General features: G+C 40.6%; 1 protein-coding gene across 6 annotated transcripts in view; it reads left to right on the top strand.

Annotated features, from left to right (window-relative positions):
* Positions 1 to 25,658, top strand: part of AP2B1 (adaptor related protein complex 2 subunit beta 1) — a 187,653-nt gene that overhangs the window by 133,838 nt on the left and 28,157 nt on the right. For all 6 annotated transcript variants that reach the window (XM_058283174.2, XM_058283178.2, XM_058283177.1 and 3 more), the window contains one exon: positions 22,331 to 22,415. In XM_058283174.2, the coding sequence (XP_058139157.1) occupies positions 22,331 to 22,415 (85 nt within the window). The remainder of the gene's footprint in view (positions 1 to 22,330; positions 22,416 to 25,658) is intronic.

Here is a 25,658-nt window from a genome sequence, read left to right on the forward strand (position 1 = left end):
TGCCTTTGTCTACATAGGGTCAGACAATATACCTTGTAGTTCATAAGCACACCTGTGAGCCCATTTGATTTCTGGTTTGCAACTAATCTGAGATAGTATGCTAACCATCTAGGACCTAGATTAGACTCTAGATCAGTTTTACCCCAGAATTTAAAAATGAGCATTGAGGGGAAGTGGATGTGGCTCAACTGATAAGAGTGTCCACCTACCATTTGGGAGGTCCAAGGTTCAAACCCAGGGCCTCCTGGCCCATGTGATGAGCTGACCCATGCGCAGTGCTGCCACACGCAAGAAGTGCCATGCCACACAGGGGTGGCCCCCGTGTAGGGGAGTCCCATGCTCAAGTGCTCCCCACAAGGAGAGCCACCCTGCATGAAAAAAGTGCATCCCACCCAGGAGTGGCACTTCATAGACGGAGAGCTGATGCAGCAAGGTGACGCAACAGAAAGAGGCACAAATTCCCAGTGCTGCTGAGAATGCAAGCAGACACAGAAGAACACAACAGTGAATGGACACAAGAGAGCAGACAATGGGGAAAGGGGAAAAGGGGAGAGAAATAAATAAGTAATAAATCTTAAAAAAAAAAAAAAAAAAGAGCATTGACTTAAATTGTATTTTAAGATGTGGCACCTGAAACTAAGGGTATATCAGCCAGTTCTAGCAAAGTACACATAACTATCGTTAAAGGGAAAAAGAAAAAGATTGGTACCTTTACATTTATGACCTATATATGTCTGGTAGAACCTGTTTAAGGTAAAACGTTAGGGGTAGGCTGAAAGGCCTGTGAAAATATTGCTGTTTCTGGCAACTGAAACTGTATAGAGTAATGCTGTTATGGGCTGCTAGAAGAAGATAAAATTTAGAGTTTGTAATAAAAGTTTCTGGATCAGTAACTGAACTGCTTAGTATAGTATATAGCAGGTAGGTTGTGTATTGGCAGAAAGAGATCACTTATACATTTTTTGTAAGTTCCTGATTGGTTTTGCCTAAGATATAAAACTTGTAAAAACTGAAAAAGCTATCAGGAACAGGGACAATTGAAACATATCTTAGCGCCATTTTCCCTTGATCCTGGGTTCCCTGTGGGCATACAGCTACCAGTGGCCCTCTCTACATAGGTAAGGTCCTGTCAGAGTTGTGAAAGTTGGTTGATTCTTGCTGTTTCACTTCCCTGATATACTCAGACTTACATCACCAATTTTGAACAACTTCCAGTAATATTTTTCTAAGTATAAAAGTCTACAGTCCTAACAATGACCTATAAGTCCTGTGTGATCTAGCCATGCCTTGCCCCTTACCCCCTTACCTCATGGATTCCATTTGCTACTTCTCTTAACTCCACTGTAGCTACATTGGCTTCCTCACTAATCCTCAGACAAGGACACTGCCACCTCAGGGATTTTGAATTGGCTGTTTCCCATGTCTGGAGTGTACCTTCCCCAGGCTACATATCTGCATGGCTTTCTTAGTGACCTCCTTTGGGTTTTTGTTAAAACAGTAGTACCTTTTAAATACTTCTCACTCCTCTCCCAGTTTTCCAATTCCCCTTATCTTCTCCGCTCCCCCCACCCCCCAAGAGCAGTGACAGGCTGCCTCTGAAATATTGTGGGTTCGGTTTCAGACAACAGTAATAAACGAGTAACATGAGCTTTTTGGTTTGCCAGAGCATGTAAAAGTTCTGTTTACACGCTACTGTAGTCTACTAAGTGTGCAGTAGCATTACTTCTAAAATAACTATGTACATACCTTAATAAAAAAAAAAGTAGCTTGCTAAAACCTGCTAACCATCATCTGAGCCTTCAGAGAGTCATCATATTTTTGCTGGTGGAGGGGGAGGGTCTTGCCCTGATGTTGATGACTGCTAACTGATCAGGCTGGTTGTTGCTGAAGGTTGGTAGGCTGTGGCAAGTTCTTAAAATAAGATGCAATGAAGTTCACCACGTTAATTGACTCTTCATTTCACAAAAGATTTCTCCGTAGCATATGATGCTGTTTGATAGAACTTCTTTCAGACTTGGGAGTCATTCCTCTCAAACCATGCTGTTGCTTTATCAACTAAGTTGAGGTAATGTTCTGAATCCTTTGTTGACTTTTCAGTGATACTCACAGCAGCTTCGCTAGAACTAGCTTCCATGTGAAGAAGCGACTTTCTTTTTTCTTCCGTTAAGAAGCACCTCCTCATCTGTTCATGTTTTATCGTGAGATTGTAGCAATTCAGTCACATCAACAGGCTCCACTTCTAATTCTAGTTCTTTTGCTGTTTCTGCCACATCTGCAGTGACTTTCTCCGCTGAAGTCATAAACCCCTCCAAGTCACCCATGAGGTTGGAATCAACTTCTTCCAAACTCCTGTGAATATTGATATTTTGACTGCCTCCCATGAATCCCAAGTAATCTTTTTTTTTTTAGATTTATTTTTAAAATTTATCTGCCTCCTTGTTGTTTGCAGTAGCTGTCTACTTTCTTTGTCCATTTGCTGTGTGCTCTCTTGTCTGCTTTTTTTTTTAAAGATTTATGTTTAATTTGTTTCTCCTCCCCCCCCATTGTCTGCTCTCTCTGTCCATTTGCTGTGTGTTCTTCTGTGTCCACTTGCATTCTTGTCAGACAGCACCAGGAATCTGTCTCTTTTTGTTGGGTTGTCTTGCTGCATCACCTCTCTATGTGTATGGCTCCACTCCTGGGCAGGCTGCGCTTTTTTCACGCAGGGTATGCTCCTTGCACGTGGGGCAGCCCTGCGTGGCAGGACACTCCTTGTGTGTTGCAGCACTGTGTATGGACCAGCTCACCACATGGGCCAGGAGGTATCGAACCCTGGACCTTCTATATGGTAGGTGGATGCTCTATCAGTTGAGCCACATCCACTTCCCTCTTGTCTGCTTTTCTTCTCTTTAGGAGGCACCAGGAACCGAACCAGGACCTCCCATGTAGAACATCTCCCTGGTTTGTTGTGTCTCTCATTGTCTTTCCTCTTTGTGTATTTTGTTGCATCATCTTGTTGCATTAGATCACTGTGCCGTCTTACCTTCTCCAGGAGGCACTGGGAACTGAACCTGGGACCTCCCAAGTGGTAGGTGGAAGCCCAATCCCTTGATCCACATCGCTTCCCCAAATATTCTGAAAGGCATTTAGAGAGTAATCATTTCTAGAAGGATTTTGGTTTGCCCAGATTCATCAGAGGAATTGCTGTCGCTAGCCTTAAAAAAATGTATTTCTTAAATAATAAGACTTGAAAGTCACAACTGTTCCTTGATCCATGGACTGCAGAATAGATGTTATGTTAGCAAGAATGAAAACAACATTAATCTTGTGTTATAACGCCATCAGAGCTGCTGGGTGACCAGATGTATTGTCAACAAGCAGCAATATTTTGAAAGAAATCTTTTTTCCTCAACAGTATGTCTCAACAGTAAACCATTTGTAAACATTTGCACTGCATCCACACTTTGCTGTTCTTTTTGTAGAGCGCAGGCAGAGTAGATTTAGCATAATTCTTAAAGGCCCTAGGATTTCCAGTATGGTAAATGAGCATTGGCTTCAATTTAAAGTCACCAGTTCCATTAGCCTCTAACAAGAGAGTCAGTCTTCCTTGGTTATTCAGGGCCCCTTTCCCTTCCAAATAAATTTGGTAATTGACTTTTCTATTTCTATAAAATAGGCTGTTGGAATTTTGATTGGTATTGCATTGAATCTATAAATCAGTTGGGGTAGAATTGACATCTTCACAATGATTTGTCGCCTTAGTCCATAAACACAGACTGTCCTTCCATTTGTTTAGATCTTCTTTGATTTCTTTTAGCAGTGTTTTTTAGTTTTCTGAATACAGATCTTTACATTTCCAGTTAAATTAATTCCTAGATATTTGGTTCTTTTTGTTGCAGTTATGAGTGGAATTTTTTTCTTGATTGCCTCCTCAGCTTGCTCATTACTAGTCTACAGAAACACTCCTGATTTTTGCAGGTTGATCTTGTATCCTGTCGCTTAGCCAAATTCATTTATTAACACTAATAGCTTTGTTGTAGATATTTCGGGATGTCATCTGCAATCAGTAAGAGTTTTACTTACGCTTTTCCAGTTTAGATGCCTATTATTTCTTTTTCTTGCCTAATTGAGCTAGATAGAATTTCTAGCACAATATTGAATAACAGTGGTGACAGTGGGCATCTTTGTCTTGTTCCTGATCTTAGAGGGAAAGCTTTCAACCTCTCCCTGTTGAGTATGATGTTGGCTGTGAGATTTTGAGAAATTGTCCTTCTGTACCTATCTTTTGAAGTGTTTTTCTCAAGAAAGGATGCTGGGTTTTGGCAAATGCATTTTCTGCATCGACCAGGATGATCATGTATTTTTTTCCTCTTTGATTTGTTAAAGTGATAAATATTAAGTAATTGATTTTCTTACGTTGAACCACCCTTGCATACCAGGAATAAAACCCAATGATGGCGGTGTATAATTCTTTTAATATGCTGTTGGATTTGATTTGCAAGTGTTTTAAGAATTTTTGCATCTATATTCGTTAGAGATATTCACCTGTAATTTTCTCTTCTTGTAGTATCTTTATCTGGCTTTGGTACTAGGAATATTGGTGTCATAAAATGTATTGGGTGATTTTTCCCTCCTTTTCAATTTTTTAAAGAGTTTATACAGAATTGGTGTTAATTCTTCTCAAAATGTGTGGTAGAATTCACCTGTGATGCCCTATGGTCCTGGACTTTGTTGGACGATTTTTGATGACTCATTCAGTCTATTTACTTGTGATTGGTTTGTTGAGTTCCTGTATTTGTTGTAGAGTCATTGTAGGTTGTTCGTGCATTTCTAGGAATTTGTCCATTTCATCTTAGTTGTCTAATTTCTTGGTGCATACAGTTTCTCATAATATCCTTTTATGATCCTTTTGTTTCTATGGAGTCAGTTATAATGTTGTTATTGTCGTTGTCTCTCCCCCCTCCCCCCTTGTTCCTGATTTTATGTATTTGCATCTTCTTTCTTTTTTTCTTTGTTAGTCTGGCCTAAGGCTGTGTTGAGTTTATTGACTTTTCTCAAAGCACCAACTTTTGGTTTTGTTGATTATCTCTATTGTTCTCTTTGTTCTCAATTTCATTTATTTCTGCTCTAATCTTTGTTATTTCTTTCTGCTTACTCTGGGTTGGTTTCTCCAGTTCCGTTAGATCATTGATTTTAGCTCTTTCGTCTTCCTCTTTTTTTTTTTTTTTAAGAGTTCTTTTATTTATTTATTCCCTACTCCTGTTGTTTATGCTCACTGTCTGCATTTTTGTGCTCATCGTCTTTTTTGGAGGCACCAGGAACCAAACCTGAGATCTCCCATGTGGTAGGGAGGTGCTCAATTGCTTGAGCCATTTCCATTCCCTCCTTGTCTCTCTCACTGTGTTTTTTCCTCATTGTTGTATTAGCTTGCTGTGCCAGCAACCCAGGACCTCCCATGTGGTGGTGGGGGCGGGCACCCAACTGCTTGAGCCACGTTGGCTTCTCTCTTTCTTCTTTTTTTAATGGTTAGTTTTAATTTTTTTTTTCATTTATTGAAGTATATCATTCATACATAAACATACATAAACAGTAAGTATATAGTAGTAATAGTTGTGAACTTAAAAAAACGTACATAACATCATACAGGGCTCTCATCCCTCACCCCATCCCTCACCCTGCCACTAATACCTTGCATTGTTGTGAAACATTTTTAACTAATGATTAAAGAACATCCTCAAAATATTACTACTAACCAAAGTATCTTACATTTGGTGTATTTTTCCCCCAACCCACCCTATTATTATTTTTTATATCATTTATATATGAACGTACATAAACAAGTGTGTAGTACAAGTTGTGAACTTAAAAAAAACATGCATAACATCATACAAGGGTCCCATACATCAACCACCACCACCACCACCTTGCACTGTTATGAGACATTTGTTACAAATTATGAAAGAATATCATTAAAATCTTACTACTAACTGTAGTCCTTATCTTGCATTTGGTATATTTTCCCCCCAACCTAACCTATTATTTTTTAAATATATATTTTTATGACAGAAGTTATAAACTTATGAAACAGTCATGCACATGAGCAAAATTCCCATACAACACCCCTCTATCAATATATCACACAGTCGCAGAACATTTGTTAGAGATTATGAGATGATATCATCAGATTATTACCAGGTCCATAGCATACATTTGGCACACTTACACTCCTGCATCATAAACACAGTACATCTTTGGCATAGATTGGTGAATATTACATTATTACCGTTAACCACAGTCCATAGGTCATTCCAGTTGTATTTTTCCCATGCTTGTCCACATTCCCACCACCCTGCAATAGTGGTGTGTATCTGCTCTAGCTCACAAAGGACATTTCTTGCATCTGTACCATCAACCACAATTTTCATCCTCTGGGTTTGCTGTGTTTTTCAGTCCATAGGTTATTCTCTAGCTTTCTTTCAATTGACATTTACATTCCTAGACTACCTTTTTCAACCACAATTCGCATTTATAAACAAACTCTTACTATAATGTGCTACCATCAACTCTATACATTTCCACACTTTTACAGTAAAGTTAATTAAAATTTCTACATGGGAAACGGACTTTGGCCCAGTAGTTAGGGCGTCCGTCTACCATATGGGAGGTCCGCAGTTCAAACCCCGGGCCTCCTTGACCCGTGTGGAGCTGGCCATGCGCAGCGCTGATGCGCGCAAGGAGTGCCGTGCCACGCAAGGGTGTCCCCCACGTGGGGAAGCCCCACGCGCAAGGAGTGCACCCGTGAGGAGAGCCGCCCAGCGTGAAAAGAAAGAGCAGCCTGTCCAGGAATGGCGCCGCCCACACTTCCCGTGCCGCTGACGACAACAGAAGCGGACAAAGAAACAAGACGCAGCAAATAGACACCAAGAACAGACAACCAGGGGAGGGGGGGAAATTAAATAAATAAATAAATCTTTTTTTAAAAAAACTTCTACATACATTAAACATCAGTAGTCCATCTCAATCCTCCTCTTATCTCCTTTAAGAACCCTCACCTACCACCAGATCTTGAAGATGTTTTTCTACATTTTCTTTTAGAAACTTTATGGTTCTTGCTTTTATATTTAGGTTTTTGTTCCATTTTGAGTTAATTTTTGTATAAGGTGTGAGATGGGGTCCTCTTTCCTTCATTTGGATATGGGTATCCAGTTCTCTCAGCACCATTTATTTGAGTGGACTGTTTTGCCAGAGCTGGGTGAGTTTGCCAGGCTTGTCAAAAATCTCTTGACCCTATCTATGAGTGTCTGTTTCTGAACCATCAGTTTGGTTCCATTGGTCTGTGTGTCTGTCTTTATGCCAGTACCATGCTGTTTTTACCACTGTAGCTAGGCTATATATATATATATATTTAAGATTTATTTATTCTTCGTCCTTCCCCTTCTCCCTCCCTGTTGTTTTTGCTGTCTGTGTTGTCTTCTTTCCTCATTTTCTCTCCTCTAGGATTCGCCAGGATTCAATACTGGGGACCTCTGATGTGGAGAGAGTTTCCCTGTCAGTTGTGCCACATCAGTTCCTGGTTTCTGCTATGCTTCACTTTGACTCTCCCCTTGTTTCTCTTTTGATGCATTCATTGACTTGTGTGGGCACTGGCTCACCACATGGGCACTCGTGCAGGCATGCTTTTTCTTCTTCTTTTTCACCAGGAAGCCCCAGGGATTGAACCCAGGTCCTCCCATATGGTAGGTGGAAGCTCTATCATTTGAGCCACATCTGCTTCCTTGTAATATGATTTAAAGTCCAGACATGAGAGTCCTCCAACTTCGCTCTTCTTTTTTAAGATGTTTCTGGCTATTCAGGACCCTTGCCCTTCCAAATAAGTTTGATAATTGTGCTTTCCATTTATTTTTAAAATGCTGGTGGAATTTTTATTAGGATTACACTGAATCTGTATATCAATTTGAGTAGAATTGACATATTAATGATATTTAGTGTTGCAGTCCTTCACCATGGAATGTCATAATAATTAGGTGGGTTTTTTTAAAAGATTTATTATTTTTTGTTTCTCTCCCCTTCCCCCCTGCCCCGCCCCAGTTATCTGTTCTCTGTGTCCATTTGCTGCGTGTTCTTCTTTTGTCCCCTTCTGTTGTCAGTGGCACGAGAATTTGTGTTTCTTTTCGTTGCGTCATCTTGCTGCGTCAGCTCTCTGTGTGTGCGGTGCCATTCTTGGGCAGGCTGCATTTTCTTTCACGCTGGACAGCTCTCCTTATGGGGCGTACTCCTTGTGCGTGGGGCTCCCCTACACGGGGGCACCCCTGCATGGCACGGCACTCCTTGCGCATATCCGCACTCTGAGTGGGCCAGCTCCACACGAGTCAAGAAGGCCTGGGATTTGAACCACGGACCTTCCATGTGGTAGACGGACACCCTATCCACTGGGCCAAGTCCACTTACCATGATTTGTCGTTTTTGACTACAAGTGCTTTGTATCATTGGTTAAGTTTATTCCTAAATATTTGTGTTTTATCTGTCATATTTTATTGTCACCACTCTTTTGAGACTTAGTTACTTTTACTGATATAATCTTCATTTTCAGACTCTCTTCTAAGCCTCTCTCTCCTGTTTTTTCTTTTCAGGCTGTAGCACACTTTTTAGTATTTCCTGTATAGCGGGTCTCTTGGTTATAACTCTCTCAGAAACTCTCTCAGTTTCTGTTTATCTATGAATATTCTAAACTCACTCTCATTTTTGAAAGACAGCCTTGCGGGATATAAGATTCTTGGCTGTAAGTTTTTCTTTTGCAGTATCTTAAATATACCACTGTCTTCTTGCCTCCGTGGTTTCTGGTAAGAAATCTGCACTTAATCTTGTTGTTTATATCTTATATGTTATGCATTGCTTTTCTTTTGCTGCTCTCAGAATTCTCTCTTTGTCTGAGTATGTGTCTCGGAGTCAGTCTGTTTGGATTTATTTGGATGGGAGTACGTTGTGCTTCGTGGACATGGATATCCATGTCCTTCAATAGGGTTGGCAAATTTTCTACCATTATTTCTTGAACTATTCCTTCTGCCCCTTGTCCCTCTCTTTTCCTTCTGGGGCACCCATGACACATTTGTTTGCTATCATTTAGTTCCCTGAGACCTTGTTCAATTTTTCCATTCCTTTCTTCATCTCTTCTTTTATGTTTGCTTTCAGAGGCCATTTCTTCAAGCTCACCAATCCTTTCTTCTGCCTCCTCAAATCTGCTATTATATGATTCCAGTGTGGTTTTTAAAAAAAATTTATTTATTGTACCTTTCATTCCCATAAGATGTTTTTTTTCTATGTATGCTTTCAAATTCTTCTTTGTGTTCCTCCAGTGTCTTCTTAATATCCTTAATCTCTTTAGCAATCTCATTGAATTTGTTGAGGAGATTTGTTTGAACATATATGATTAGTTGTCTCAACTCCTTTATGTCATCTGAAGGCTTGTCTTCTTTCTTTAACTGGGCCATACATATCTTCCTGTTTCTGGGTGTAGTTTCTCTCTTTAGTTTAGGGCTTTCTTGCCCTTTCTTCCTTGCTGATTGTGTAGTAGGAGCCAAGCATATCGTTGGTGCTGTAAGCTGTGGAAGCTAAAGCTGCCCTCATTTCCCCAGGAACCAATGAAGCTTTTCCAGCTTTCTCCTACAGGGGTAGGGACAGAGCCACAGGCCTAGACTGTAGTTGCCCAGAGAGACTGTCAAAGCTTCAAACCCCTTTGTACCCTGCCTAGGGCAAGGATGGAGCTACAGGTATTGGCAGCAATCTATGCCATGCGGGTCCAAAATGACAGCAGTTGCTCCTGTAGTCCTCTGACTATTCAGTCTGCCTGCCGAATGTACCTGCAGTTACCCAGACAGGCTGGTGCAGGACCCGCCAGCTTCCTCCCTGCTAGAGGTGGGGCTAGTGCTTATGCTAGAGCTGCACTCTGACCTGGATGGAAAGAAGCCGGTCCCTACCAGCTCTGTCATTTTTGGTTCATCCACTCCCCTTCTTGCCAGGGGTAGAGTTAAAATGGTGGCTGTCAGCTTCTTTCTGACTTGGACAGGTTCAAACTTTAACTGTTTTTAGGATTATACTTTAGCCTGCTGAATTTACTAATCAGTAGTTGAAGTTGGTGCCCAACTGTCTCTTCCTTCTCCATTTTTGGGAAGTGGAGCTTCCAATTCCAGCTGCAGAATAGGGCCTGAGGCAGCTTATGCAACCAGTGGAGGATGGGCACTGGCCTCCGGGGTGTGGAGTGTTCTACTTATGGATCTTCTCCGCAGATGGGCATTCTCCTCTTTCTATTCTTTCAAGGATATTGCAGGATGCTCTTCTGGTCTCCTGGAGCACCCAGACAGGTGCTTCAGCTAGCTCTAGGTGATTACTAAGTGCCTTATAGCACGAGCTGACTCTAGGAGCTCCTTACTCTGCTGCCATCTTTCTGGTTGTTCTCTTCTTTTTTAATATAGGCTATAAATTTCCATTGTTATTATTATTATTTAAGACATTTAGGTGCTTGCAGTTTAACTTTTTTTGAAAAAATCAAGTGGTAAACTTTTCTTACATATTAAAAATGAGGTTCTTAAAAATCTCAACTTGACCAGTTATAAAACAATTAAAAATAAATTGAGAAAAACCAGGCTTTAAAAAAAAAAACAACACATTCAGTTATTACTGAAAAGAGATGTCTTCAGGTAAAAATAATAAAAACTCCATGCTTCGTAGATAATGCAGATAGTTCTTGTTATCTGGTCAACAAGGAAAAAGCGAGCACTTAAGGTCTTCAGCTCCAATCTATTGTTCATTTCTTATTGCTGGATACTGTCTTTGCTGTATCCCCCATAAGTTTTGATAATTTGTGTTGTTGTTTTCATTCCTCTCGAGATATCTATTGATTTCTTTTGCAATTTCTCTTTGAAACTAGGATGAATTGTCTAGCCTCCAATATTTGCAGTTTCCCCCTTTCTTGCCTGTTATTGATTTCCAGGTTCATTCCATTATGATCAGAGAAGGTGCTATGTATAATTTCAGTTTACTTAAAAATTTTAAGAGTGATGTTGTGGCCCAGCGTGGTTTATCCTGGAGAAAGATCCATAAGCACTTGAGGAAAATGTATAACCTGCTTATTTGGAGTACAGTATTCTGTATATGTTGTCAGGTCCAGCTTCTTTGTCATATTGTTAAAGTTCTCTGTTTCCTTGTTCTTCTGTCTAGTTGTGTATTGATTTGAGTGGCGTGTGAAGTCTCGAACTACTATTATAGAGAGGTCTGTTTCTCCTTTCAGTTTTGCCAGAGTTTGCCTCATTTATTTTGGGGCACTCTGGTGAAGTGCATAGATATTTATGACTGTTAACTCCTTCCTGGTGGATAGTCCCTTTTATTCATTTTAAATGGTCTTCTGCATCTCATCACTTTTTTAGCTACCTCTGCTCTCTTGGTTACCATTTGCATGATACATATTTTTCCAACTTTTCACTTTCAGTCTATTTTCATCCTTGGGTCTGAGGTGAGTCTCCTGCAGATAGCATATGGATGACTCATGTTTTCTTATCTGTTCTGTCTGCCTGTGTCATTTGATTGGGGAGTTTAATCTATTTACATTCAATGTTATGAATATTACTGTAAAGGCATTACTTAACCATTTTATCCTTTAGCTTTCATATGTCATCTTATTTTTGTCCATCTTTTTCCCTTTTTTTACCCTTTCTGATAGTCTTCGCTTGTCTCTTTCAAACCTCTCTTCCCTCTTCTCCTCCCCTCCCCTCCCCTCCCCTCCCCTTTCCTCCCCTACCCTCCACCTGCCCCTTCCCTACCCCTTCCCTGCCCCTTCCCCTTAACTCCTTTAGTGTTTCCTGCAGAGCTGGATTCTTGTTTATGAACTCTCTTAGTTTCTGTTTATCTGTGACTATTTTAAACTCATATATGTTGTCATGTTAAATGTGATCTTTCACTTTTCCCTTGTTATTTTCAGAATTTTCTGTTTATCTTTGGCATTTGGCATTCTGAATATTGTGTGTCTTGAGGTAGGTCTATTTGGATTTATTCTAATCGGAGTATGCTGTACTTTCTGGACTTGTTTCCAGCCTGTCCCTTGAAGTTTGGACCCCAGGCATTGAATTCTCTCTAGCTGTGAAAGTTTTAGATGGCCTCTTCTTCCAGTATAAGGCTGTTTCGTCTACCTTGGAAATCTGTTGTTTAGTGTAGCAACCTTAATCAGTTATCTTCTGTGTGACTTACTTCTCCATCAGCACTTAGAGCTTCACCTTGTACTTTCATGTTATGGAGATGGCTTCCTTCCTTAAACCTCATGAATTAACCTTCAGTAGCTTTAAACTTTTCTTCTGCAGCTTTCTACCTCTTTGGCTTAAGGGAATGTTAGGTCTGGTCTGATCTTCTATCCAGACCATACAATTTTCTCAATATCAGCACTAAAGTTTTTTTTTTTTTTTAATCATCCGTGTACTCACTGGAGTAGCCTTTTTTATTTCCTTTCCATTCACAACTTGGCTAGCTATTTGGTGCAAGAGGCCTAGCTTTCTGCTTATCTTGGCTTTTGACATGCCTTCCTCACTAAGCCTAATTGTTTCTACCGTTTGATTTAAAGTGAGAAACGTGTAATGTTCCTTTTGCTTGAACACTTAGAAGCCATTGTAAGGTTATTAATTGGCCTAATTTTAATATTGTTGTGTCTTAAGGAATAGGGAGGCCCAAAGATAGAGGAAGAGGTGGAGAAACAAACTTGTCATTGGTGCAGCCAGAACACACCCAACACTTATGGATTAAGTCTGCCATCTTTTTTTTTTTTTTTTTTTTTTTTTAAGATTTATTTATTTATTTAATTTCCCCCCCTCCCCTGGTTGTCTGTTCTTGGTGTCTCTTTGCTGCGTCTTGTTTCTTTGTCCGCTTCTGTTGTCGTCAGCGGCACGGGAAGTGTGGGCGGCGCCATTCCTGGGCAGGCTGCACTTTCTTTTTCACGCTGGGCGGCTTTCCTCACGGGTGCACTCCTTGCGCGTGGGGCTCCCGCACGCGGGGGACACTCGTGCGTGGCATGGCACTCCTTGCGCGCATCAGCACTGCGCATGGCCAGCTCCACACGGGTCAAGGAGGCCCGGGGTTTGAACTGCGGACCTCCCATATGGTAGACGGACGCCCTAACCACTGGGCCAAAGTCCGTTTCCCTAGTCTGCCATCTTATATGGGTGCAGTTCATGGTGCCCCAAAACAATGAAAATAGTAACATTAAAGATCACAGATAACCATAACAGATATAATAATAATGAAAAAGGTTGAAATATTGAATTACAGAATGTGGCGCAGAGACATGAAGTGAGCACTTGCTGTTGGATAAAGGCGCTGATAGACCTGCTCAAGGCAGGGTTGCTGCAAACCTTCCATTTGTAAAAAATGCAATGTTTGCAAAGCACAATAAAATGAGATATGCCTATATTTTAAGTACCATTAATTTACTTACTTATTATCACCTCCTGCCCGTCCTTCCCCCACTAGAAAGCAAAAAGGGCAGCTGTTTTAGTCTGCCTAATTTTTTCCCCCACTGATGTATTTTTCAGTGACTTGAACAATGCCTGGCATACTGTAGGTACTTAATAAATATTTGTTTTTGGGTGGGTGTTTTTGCTTCCTTTTCAGGAAGTATTTCAAACATCAGATACATCTAGTTCTTGATCCAAACTCAGCAAGGCCATTTCCTCATTCCTAAAAACTATCTCTACTTCTTGTTTTCCAGTGCCCTTGCAGTCTCTTCCCTGACTTGGTTTAATACCTTTTACCAGCGTAGGTCTGGTCCCAAGTATAATCTCAGAATAACAGCTACAAATGCATTTTTTCTCAAGTGGGCAGAATAAGCATTAGAAGCTGTTGCTTCTTAAACTCTGTTATTTAATATTAGAAAAAGTACAATCAAAGCACATTAATGGCCTTATTTCTAGAATTGAAGATGACAAGGAAAATAGAATTTGGTTGCTATTCTGACATTTTGGGAACTTTTTCTGTTGCTGATCTATGTCTGTGTGCTTCTTTAAAATAAAATCAAATTGCCACCTTGCAGCTAAGAGTCTGAGACTATTTTGGTTAATATTCCCAGAGTAAATTTAGAAGTTCAAGCTTAGAGTAAATGAGGAAGCTCAAGGATACTCTGTAAGTTTGCCCTGGGGACCCAGGGGAAACCAAAATCATGTGGATACCCTACAGGAAATGGAACTGAGCCATAATCCTGATAGACAAAAAGATATAAGGCATGCCAATGGATAGTCATTGTATATCATTATTCAGTTTTTTGCTTTGAAAAATAATTTTTTAAATGATATTCAAAAGCATCTTAATTTTTGCCTTTAAAAGTAAAATAAAAAGTGATTGTCTAGCACTTTCCTGTGTCAGGCAGATTTTTCCTTTGCCTGCTATTCGAAAAGTATACTTAAGTGGAAATGACTGTGATTGTTTATAAATTCAAAGATAAGGAAAAAAAAGGTTGAGAGTACCAAACTGAAATTCTCTTTGGGCTGAGCTATCATAAAACTGATTTGATTTTCTATGGTGAGTATAGCTTGACCTTCAGTTGAGATGGCTTTAGTGATGGCTATGGGTGACTTCTTTTTCTGCCCTCTACTGAGGCAGTTTATCGTTAAAATTGTGACTTATCCAGAGTTTTTCCAAAGGGCTTGGAGGTGGGGTGAATTCATTTTAAGCAGTATCTGAGATTTTAGCTTAAATTGCAAAGAAGTTTTAGAATTGGGTTCCAGTAGCTCTAACTCTATGTGCCTTGGCATTCAGCTTCCAGTGGGCAGCCTTAGAGATCTTCATTCTGATTTATTCCTGCCCAAATCTGAGGATTTTAACAGTTCAATCAAGGAGTCTTTTAAACCAATCCATCCATACCACTTTACAATCATAATCTTATCTTGGGTGTTCTGGAAGTTTAATCTGCCTACATTCCAATTCATGGTCTATTTGAAAGTTTTTTTGAAATTAAGATTTGGTTTCTGTTTGCCTCCTTTCATAACAGGGACTACTGAAGAGACTGGCTGGTAGGATCTCCTTGCCTTTTTAAAGCTCATTAATTACATGTGCTGTTAGAGGATTCACAGAGACCATGGCAGGGAGGGGTGGTCTGCTCAAAGCTTTCTTTCCCATTCTGAGAGACCTTTAAATATGGAAACATCAAATGCTGAAGTGCATGCTGTTACCCAAGGGAAATTAGCCTAATGACATGGAACTGCTCTTGTTATCTGGAGGAAAGGAACCTGTTAAATTTTTCCTACAAAGGACTCCACTGTCCACACACTTTTATAGTGAAAGCCCTAGCTTTTCCTGAGAATAAGCAAGTGTGGCTTTTATCTAGAATCTATAGCAGATTGGTACTGTTTGAGGGCTGCTCAGCTGTCTTATAACCTACCTAATCTATTGAGTGGACTAGGAAAGAATATTGGAAGAGAGTTCTTGATTAAATCTTTAGCTTTGGGAGTGAACTGAAGATACTGTTCAGTTTAAAATATAATTATCATTAGAATTGGCCTTTTCTGTGGTGGGTTTCATTAGTATTCCTTCTATATATTTTTACCTGTATTCAGATATTGTAAGGTATTATAGAGAGACCCTTCTTTTTGTCAGGATATCTCTGAGAATTCCAAGATAATTTATTGGTCCATAAGATTTGAAGTAGAAGACAATATTTAGACTTAAAAGGTGGTAGATATTTTGGGCTATTTACTAGGAATGCAGAGCCCTACAGGTAGATTTAACTGAAACAGCAAGCACAGAGGGCCACTTCTGCTTGAGTCTCAGATGACATATATCACACAGTTGGAGTCAGTGCCGTTAAAAACCTGTCACAGCCATTCCCCTAAGATCTGTTGCCTAGGCTGTGTGGTGCTTAAAACACATCTGAGTCATCATTCCTTGGAGAACTGGAGATGGTTGTCGTCACTGCCTGGTCCTAACCTGGACTAGCCTGCAAATCTTTCCAAAAGCTAAATGGAAAGGAGGAATAAAGAAAAAAATATTCTTCAGAGACTTGGAAAGGTCATAAGTTACGTCATGGGAGAATAGATGTTATAATCTCAGGGGTGGGCTGTGTACCACTTGACTTGGTTTTCTTGTGGCAGTGCTTCTTCGTTACCTGTGGTGAGAACTGTCTTTTGGGCCTGACTTGCCAGAGTTCGAACTGAGGTCATCTCATGCATTTTTATAGTACTTTTGAGTACACAGGAACAAGATTAGAATATTAATTTAGCCTGTTCATCTCCAGCTGTGTCACCATAAAGAGGCTGCAGCTACTGTAGCAGTCTTTCTATACCATGGAAGGAAACTAATTGCTGGTTACAGGCTGATGCTGACAGGCTAATCTTTTCCCAGCAACCACTGAAAGTAACTTTTAAAAATCATTATTATTATTAAGCATTTGTAACCCACTTTTGTGTTTTCAAAGTGCCTTATAATCATTTCTATTTGCTCTTCCTATTGATGTTACTGAGAGGCAAGATAACATTGTTACGGCCACATGTTGCACATGACAAAGTAGAGGAACAGAGGATTTGGTAATTTGCTCCATGGTACCATCTGTGATCTGCTTTGGGCACTCTCAGAGCAGAAGCTGAGGTGTGCATTCTTCTCCTTAGCTCATTGAACCCATTTCCTCACTGCTTGCTTCTAATTTAGTGTGCAAGTATTGTGACTTTTAGACCTTTTTTTTTTTTTTTTAAAGATTTATTTATTTCTCTCCCCACCTGCCAGTTGTCTCTTCTCTGTGTCCATTCGCTATGTGTTCTTCTGTGACCGCTTCTATCCTTATCAGTGGCACTAGGAATCTGTGTTTCTTTTTGTTGCGTCATCTTGCTGTGTCAGCTCTCCCTGTGTGTGGTGCCATTCTGGGCAGGCTGTACTTTCTTTTGCGCTAGGAGTCTCTCCTTACAGGATACACTCCTTGCGCACATCAGCACTGCACATGGGCCAGCTCCACATGGGTCAAGGAGGCCCGGGGTTTGAACCATGGACCTCCCATGTGGTAGGCGGACGCCCTATCCATTGGGCCAAGTCTACTTCCCTAGACTTCTCTTGATTGCACTTCACAGTAGAAATATATTTTACATAACAACCCTACACACATACACACATTACATCCATAAAGTTGAAAGTTTCAGGAAACCTTTTCATGAGATGCATGCACTATGATATTTTCTATTCTGTTTTTCTTAAATGCCACTTTCAACCATGTCGTGACCTACAGTTTTAAAATTCATCATGCTGGGAGATAACTGAAAGCTATAAAATACTCATAGCACATTTTCCTTGAGTATCAGTTTTACTCAAAGATAAAGGGAGAAATACACTTTCATATTGAAACACCTGGGTTTGTTATGGAATCACATGGAACTTCAAAGAAATTTGTATTCTTATGATGAGGTTACTTCATATTATACCCTGAATCCTGACCCTTCACCCTACCTCCACCCTGATAAATATCCATACTTTTCCCTTCTATTAGGGAAGTATACTCAAAAAACTTGTGAAATACTGTCCTTTAGACTAAGTTCTTATCTTGCCTAAACCCGAATGGGGTCAGGAACATTGAGTGGTATGTTTATCTTCATTATTCTTATTGCACTTACTCTGTGCGAGTCACTGTTCTAGAAACTGAGTAAACAGTGGTGAACAGGAGACAAAAATCCCTTCCCTCATGGGACCTTATGATTTTACTGTAGGGTGGGATATGTGGCACAGGGAAAGGCAATAAACCAACAACTAAGTAAAATAAATAGTATGTCAGATGATGGCGAGGGCAATGGAGAAAGAGAAAACAGTGCTGGGATAGGGAGTCCTGGGGATGCAGGGTAGAAGATGTAATTTTATAACTACATAGGTCATGGAATATCTACCTGAAAAGATAATTTTGGTTAAAGCAAAAACCTGAATGAGGCAGTGAATGAACCGTGCAGATTTCTCGAGAAAGAGCATTTCAGACAGAAGGAATAGCAAATGCAAAAGCCAAGAGATAGCAACATGCCTGGCATGTGCCAGTAACAACAGTAGGCTCCTGTGGCTGGAGTGGAGCTAGCAAGAGGAGAAGTAGTAGCACATGAAACCAGAGAGGTTATAATGGTCAGACTGTAAGCAATTATAACTTTTGTTTTATTCTGAGTGAGAAGGGATGTTGCTGGAAGTTTCTGTTGAGAATAGATTGGGGAAGCCAAATTGGTGGGGAAGGATTGGAGGCATAAGTGTGGAAGCAAGGAGACCAGTTAAAAGACTTTGCAGTATTCCATTTACTGAGTTCAGGAAAATAGCAGGACATTCTGTTTGGCTGTGGGTAGGGAGATCAAGAATTTGGTTTTGGGGAAGCGGCCTTGGCCCAGTGGTTAGGGCGTCCGCCTACCACATGGGAGGTCCGCGGTTCAAACCCCGGGCCTCCTTGACCCTTGTGGAGCTGGCCCATGCGCAGTGCTGATGTGCGCAAGGAGTGCCATGCCACGCAGGGGTGTCCCCCACGTAGGGGAGCCCCACAAGCAAAGAGGGTGCCCCATAAGGAGAGCCGCCCAGGATGAAAGAAAGTGCAGCCTGCCCAGGAAATGGCACCGCACACACAGAGAGCTGATGCAGCAAGATGATGCAACAATAAGAAACACAGGTTCCCATGCCGCCGACAACAACAGAAGTGGACAAAGAAGACTACACAGCAAAAAGACACAGAGAACAGACAACCGGGGGCGGGAGGAATAAATAAATAAATCTTAAAAAAAAAAGAGAGAGTTTGGTTTTGGATCTGTTCATTTGAGATACGAGCTAGTTATCCAAGTTGAGATTTTTTAGTAGGAAATTGGATATACATGTGATAATTGATTTCCACAGGCAAACTAGGCATTGATCTTAAATCTCTTGGAAAATAGTTTACTGGCTTATCTGGCTTATTCTTTACCAGTTGGAACAGTGAATTTAAAAATTAAAAAAAAAATAAATTCCCCTCTTCGTTCCCTCCTTCCCCCAAAAACAATCAATATTGTGCTCTTTAAGGCTGATTCAGTTCTGTTTAAGAGTAGCCACCATCAGGATTTAGCTACTGTCAAGATTATAATTGAGCTGGCTTCATACTGTGTTTTTCCCTTGGTTCTTTTTGCCTAAATACTCAGAGTGATTGGAATACTTTGGAGAATCTAGTATTCTTTGAGCTGGGATCTACCACATGTATTATTCTTCCTTAGCATATAGATGTTACTTTAGCTTCCCCAAAGAGTGACCTGTGCAACTGGTCCTATAAATAGATATTTTAGCAAGAGTACAGTGTCAAGAAGAATCGAAGAATCATTAAGCCAACAGTTTACCAGTAAGCCTTTTTATCTCTTCTCATCTTTTTTGATCATAATAGTAGTACTATATTTGAGCATGTCTAAGATTCCAGATAAGTCTAATGTAGTTATCCTTAATTATCCTTAATTATGAAAAATCATGGAACCGTTCTATTCTGAGTAAAAAGGTAGGTCATGAGATGGTAAAAGAAGAGGGGATTTTTCTTTGACACACATTTGTTAATAGCACTTGCTGTATCCCAGGCACTGTTTTAAGTGCTTTGCAAATACTTACTTGTTATCCTCATAACAGCCCAATGGCTTCAGTATGTTGTTACCTCCATTTTTACAGACAAGACTGAGTAGCTTGTCCAAAGTCACAGAGCTAGTAAGTGGCAGAGTTAGAATTTGGAATCAGGATCCCAAGGCAATGTTGTGAGTCACTCCTGCCTCGGTTTGGGTGTTTCAGCTTTTCTGTAAGCTGTTCTATGGCCAGAGGTCCAGGGATAGTCTTCAGGGTGTCCTGAAATCCTTGACATTGTATTTAGAAATGTGATATGTACATTTCTCAAGAAGAAGGTCCCTGGCTTTCATCTGTTTGTTAAAAGGGTCTACAAGGCAAAGTGGTTTAGCACCACTGGTCTAGGGGATCTTTATTTATCTTTTCTATTGTTAAAGGGCTCTAACTGAAATAATTCTCTAAGAACAAAATGTTTACAAGACCATCCAAACTTCTTAGGTGATATTATTCTGTAATTACTTGCTTAGCTGGTTGATCTTCCTAAGAACTTCTTCCAAAATACACATACCAAGTTCTAGATTTAGAGATTGCTTTTCTTTTACATGGAGTAGGGCCCTGGCATCTGTTTTGAAAAACTTCCCCAGATGATTCTGCTATAAGCCTTTGGTTTAGAATGACTAAATTATCCCCTGTAGGTCAGGGATTATATTTTCTCTTTTTTCTTATATCTCAAATTCTTGGTCCATAGTAAACATTAATAAATGTTTGAATAATGGCACATTGTAAGATATGAATGTTTTATATTTAAAGATGGGAGTATTGATAATCCCTTTATTGATATTCATTTCACATAAGGATGTTACGCACCACTAGCCACCCCCTTATCCCATTTTCACTTCTAAATGTTCATTACAGAGCATGCATAATCTCAGGATCATCTCAATGCCCTTATTTAAAATAAGAATTCTTTTCTCATTGCTGAGTACCAGATGAATTTTTAAAATACCTCTTTTCCAGAAGCCCACAACTGGTACAGATCTTTTGAAGTGGTGGTCTAGCACATCTTAGGTCCTTCTTTCCTTGCAGTTAGTAATTCTGCTTAAATTCACCTGACTCAGGCTTTTGAGACTCCTGCTATCTCAGCATTTTGACATCAGCCTATATGGTATGGTTCAAAAACTCCTGGAGTTGATAATTGAAAGACTGAAAGCACAAGTTATAAGGAAAGTAATTGCATGGATTCTTCTGGGAGAGAGAACAGAAAAGTTGTGTCACGTATCGTCTAAACAATTATGGAGGAGGAAATAAAGGTGCTACTGTTAAGTCAGGAAGATGAGTTGACAGTAAATGTGAAAGGACTGGAAGTACTTTTAGAAGGAGGATAAATTTGAGTCTCATAGCCAAAGTTTTCAGATAATATGTTGTATTTGTTTGTTTTGGGGGGGGGAAAGCTAAGGGTTGGGGGGATTGGCAATGGTACTAGACACTTTTATCCTTGATTTTTTTTTTCTAATTTATTTTATTTATTTCCCTCCCTGCCCCCTGCCCCATGGCTTGTTTTTGCTGTTTGTTCTCTGTGTCCATTCGCTGCATACTTTTCTGTGTCTGCTTGTCTCCCTTTTTTGTTGCCTCATTTTCTGGTCAGCTCTCCAGAGCGTAGGCCATAGGCCAACTTTGCCTTACCAAGGAGGCGCTAGGATGCAAACCCAGGGCCTCCCATATGTAGACAGGAGCCCAACTGATTGAGCCACAGCCGCTTCCTGATTTTTTTTTTTTTTAGAGTGACAACAAGAGAGAATAGGCATAGTTACTGATCATAGAACTTGCCCAGAGAAATGTTTCCCTGCAGTGCCAAGAAAATAGATTGGAAAGTCATTAGTGACAGAAACTAGTAGGAAGGGGTGGTTTAGAGCAATTCTCCTCCTACTCTCTTTTCTTGAAATCTGTGGTTCCTATAATCTGCTGCAGTGGAATCTGCCTTTCCCTGAATATATACCAGTCAGTGTTACCCCTAAATAAAAGTACTTATTGTGACTGTTTAAATAATATAAACAGCTTTCTCTGCATTGAGCAGACCATGAGATTTAGAACAGCTTACCTAAATCAAAAGCTTGTATTGTGAGAAAAAAACTCATTTTTTTACTTGCCTAAAGGCTTTTCCTTCTTACAACCATCAGATGTACCACTCTTTGACCCAATAAGCTTTTCCCACCATAGGACCTAGGAAATAAGATTATATAAAAGAAACAACTTTTAAACCATATTTTAAGAGGTAAGAGACAATAATGGCACTAGTTATTGTAGAGAAAGAAAAACACCAAGGCTTAGAGTCAGATAAATCTGAATTTGAATCCTAACTCTTCTGTGTACTGGCTATGTACACAGTTAGATATTACTTAATCTTTCTAAACCTCACTTTCTTTTCTGTAAAATGAGAGCGGAATGATACCTATTTTGAGATAGTTATAATGTAACTTATAAATAATATCATTAGTAGGTATTTAATGAGTGGTAGTAGCTACTGTTAATAATCATAGAATGAAAAACAAATGCGTAGATTATTCTGGGTATAGAAGTTGTGCCTCGAGCACAGCTCTCATGAAGAAAGGACGCATTGCAGGTTGTCCCAAGTGCTATGAGAGTGGAATGAGTAAAAATGTGCTTGGCAATGTATGGGCTGGTATGTCTTGATTTTATGAGTCCTGCACTGTCTGAAAGAAGAAATAATTAGGATGGTATGTGTCTAGACACATATCTGTTCTTTCTGTCCTACATTTCTTCCTATGATGTCCTAATTTTCTCTTGTTACTTTTGGCAGGTGGCTGTGAAAAACAATATTGATGTCTTCTACTTCAGCTGCCTCATTCCACTCAATGTGCTTTTTGTAGAAGATGGCAAAATGGGTACGTTATCCTCTTGTCCTTCCAGATATACCTTTGCCCTTCCTTTTAATGTTAGACACAGCATAACCTTAGAGGTGCAGATTCTTTTGAGGTTAAAAAGATGGGCTATAGGGAGAACCAGCAAGATGGTGGCAGAGTCAGGAGCTTCTAGAGTCAGCTCCTGCTACAGGGCAGTTAGTAAACACCCAGAGCTCTCTGGAGCTAGCTGAAGCACCTGTTTGGAGGCTCCAGGAGGCCAGAAGAGCATCCTGCAACATCCTTGGGGGAGTGGAAGGAGGAGACTGCCCGTCTGCAGAGAAGACTCCTAAGTAGAGCACTCCACACCACGGAGGCCAGTGCCCATCCTCCACTGGAGGCACAAGCTGCCTCAGGAGCTGCTCTGTGGCTGGAATTGAAAGCGCCACTTCCCCAAAACAGGGGAGGAAGAAGACAGTTGGACACCAGTTTCAGCTATGATGAGGAAAGTCAGTGGGCTACAGTTTGATCCTGAGAACAGCTAAGGTTTGAGCCTGTCCTGATCAGAAAGAGGCCAGGAGCCGCCATCTTAACTCCACTCCTGGCACAAGGGGAAGTGGGGCAGACTGAAAATCCCAGTACTGATGGGGACTGGGTTCTCCCTATCCACATCATACTGCAGGTCTAGCCTAGGCCCCAGTGCCACCTCCAGCAGGGAGGAAGCTGCAGGGACCTGTGCCAGCCTCTCTAGGAAATTACTGGCCAAGCCACGGAGACTCATGGTCATCCTGCTCTGGCAGCACAGGCCACCCCAGGAGCTGCTCTGTGATGGAAATTGGAAGCTCCATTTCCCAGAAATGAGAGGAAGAGATGGTTGGCTGCCAATTTCAGCTACTATTGGGAGACATGGCTGGCTAAGAGATCACCCTGGGAACAGCTGGGGTGAGAACCAGCCCAAGTCAGAAAGAAGCCAATAGCCAACATTCTGACTTCACCCCCAGCCTAAGAGGAAGCCGGACTGACAGTTTCTTTCATGCAGATAAGCCTGCAGCCTGCCTAGGCTTCAGCCCTGCCTCTGGCAGGGAGGAGGCTGAGAGAAATCTACCAGGGCAAGTGCGGTCATCTTAGGACCCGCGCTGCATAGATTGCGGCCCACACCTGCAGCTCCATCCCTGCCCCAGGCAGGGAAGAAAGGGATGTGAAGCTTCATCTCTGGGTAACTATAGTCTAGGCCACATAGCTGTGACTCTGTCCCTACCCCTGGCAAAGGAGAAAGTTGGAAGAAGCTTCATTGGCCCTGGTGCAATGAGGGCAGCTTGAGCCTCCACAGCTTACAGCACCAACTACACACTTGGCTCCTACTGCATAACCAGCAAGGGAGAAATGATAGGGAGCTCTAAATTAGAGAGAAAAACTGCACCCAGAAAAAATACTCTAGTAAGCCAGATGCGACGACACCAGCAAAATATTAAAATCCACACCAAGAAACAGGAAGCTGTGGCCCAGTTAAAGGAACAAGATAAGCCTCCAGATGACATAAAGGAGTTGAGACAACTAATTATAGATATTCAAACAAATCTCCTTAATAAATTCATTGAGATGGCTAAAGAGATTAAGGGTATTAAGAAGACACTGGATGAGCACATAGAAGAATTTGAAAGCATACATAGAAAAATAGCAGACTTTATGGGAATGAAAGGGTACAATCAATGAAATTAAAAAAACATTGGAATCATATAATAGCAGATTTGAGGAGGCAGAAGAAAGGATTGGTGAGCTTGAAGAAATGGCCTCTGAAAGTGAACATACAAAAGAACAGATGAAGAAAAGAATGGAAAAAAACTGAACAAGGTCTCAGGGAACTAAATGATAGCAAAAGGCATGCAAATATATGTGTCATGGGTGTCCCAGAAGGAGAAGAGAAAGGAAAAGGGGCAGAAGGAATATTTAAATAATGGTAGAAAATTTCCCAACCCTATTGAAGGACATAGATATGCCTATCCAAGAAGCACAACGTACTCCCATCCAAAAAAATCCAAATAATCAACTCCAAGACACTCATCAGAACTCATCAGAATGTCAAAGGCCAAAGGCAAAGAGAGAATTCTGAGAGCAGCAAGAGAAAAGCAATGCATAACATATAAGGGATATCCAATAAGATTAAGTGCTGATTTCTCACCAGAAACCATGGAGGCAAGAAGATAGTGGTCTGATATATTTAAGATACTACAAGAGAAAAACTTCCATCCAAGAATCTTATATCCAATAAGAATGTCTTTCAAAAATGAGGGCGAAATTAGAATATTCACAGATTAACAGAAACTGAGAGAATTTCTAAGCAAGGACCAGATTTTCAGGAACTACTAAAGGGTGTGTTAGAGTCTGAAAAGAAAAGACAGGAGAGAGGGCCTTGGAAGAGAGTCTAGAAATCAAGATTGTATCAATAAAGGTAACTAAAAGTGTTAAAAGAGTGGTGAAAATAAAATATGACAGATAAAACTCAAACAGTCAGGAATAAACTTAACCAATGATGTAAAGCACTTACATTCAGAAAACTGCAACTCAATGTTAAACAAATCGAAAAGCCCTAAATAACTGAAGAACAGTCCATGCACATGGATTGGAAGACTAAATATCATTAAGATGTCAGTTCTACTTAAACTGATATACAGATTTAATGCAATCCTAGTAAAAATTCCACCAGCATTAAAAAATTGAAAACACGATCATTAAATTTATTTGGAAGGGTAAGGAGCCCTGAATAGCCAAAAACATCATAAAAAGGAAATGTGAACCCTCATCTCCAGACTTTAAATCATAACAACTACCTATAGAGGTAAAAACAACATGGTACTGGCCTAAAGACAGACACAGTGGACCAGTGGAACCAAATTTATGGTTCAGAAACAGACCCTCACAGGTATGGTCAAGTGATTTTTGACTAGCCTTCAAACTCATACAGCTTGGGCAGAACAATCCATTCAACAAATGGTGCTGAAAGAATTGGACATCCATAGCTGAAAGAAGGAAAGAGGACCCCTGTCTCACACCTTATACAAAAACTAACTAAAAATGGATCAAAAAACTAAAAATAAAGGCAAGAACCATAAAACTTCTGGAAGAAATTATTGGAAAATACCTTCAAGACCTGGTGGTGGGAAACGGACTTTGGCCCAGTGGTTAGGGTGTCCGCCTACCACATGTGAGGTCCGCGGTTCAAGCCCCGGGCCTCCTTGACCCGTGTGGAGCTGGCCCGTGCGCAGTGCTGATGCGCGCAAGGAGTGCCAT

Source organism: Dasypus novemcinctus, chromosome 21 (genome assembly GCF_030445035.2).
Source record: "Dasypus novemcinctus isolate mDasNov1 chromosome 21, mDasNov1.1.hap2, whole genome shotgun sequence".
In the NCBI taxonomy this organism is placed as follows: domain Eukaryota; kingdom Metazoa; phylum Chordata; class Mammalia; order Cingulata; family Dasypodidae; genus Dasypus; species Dasypus novemcinctus.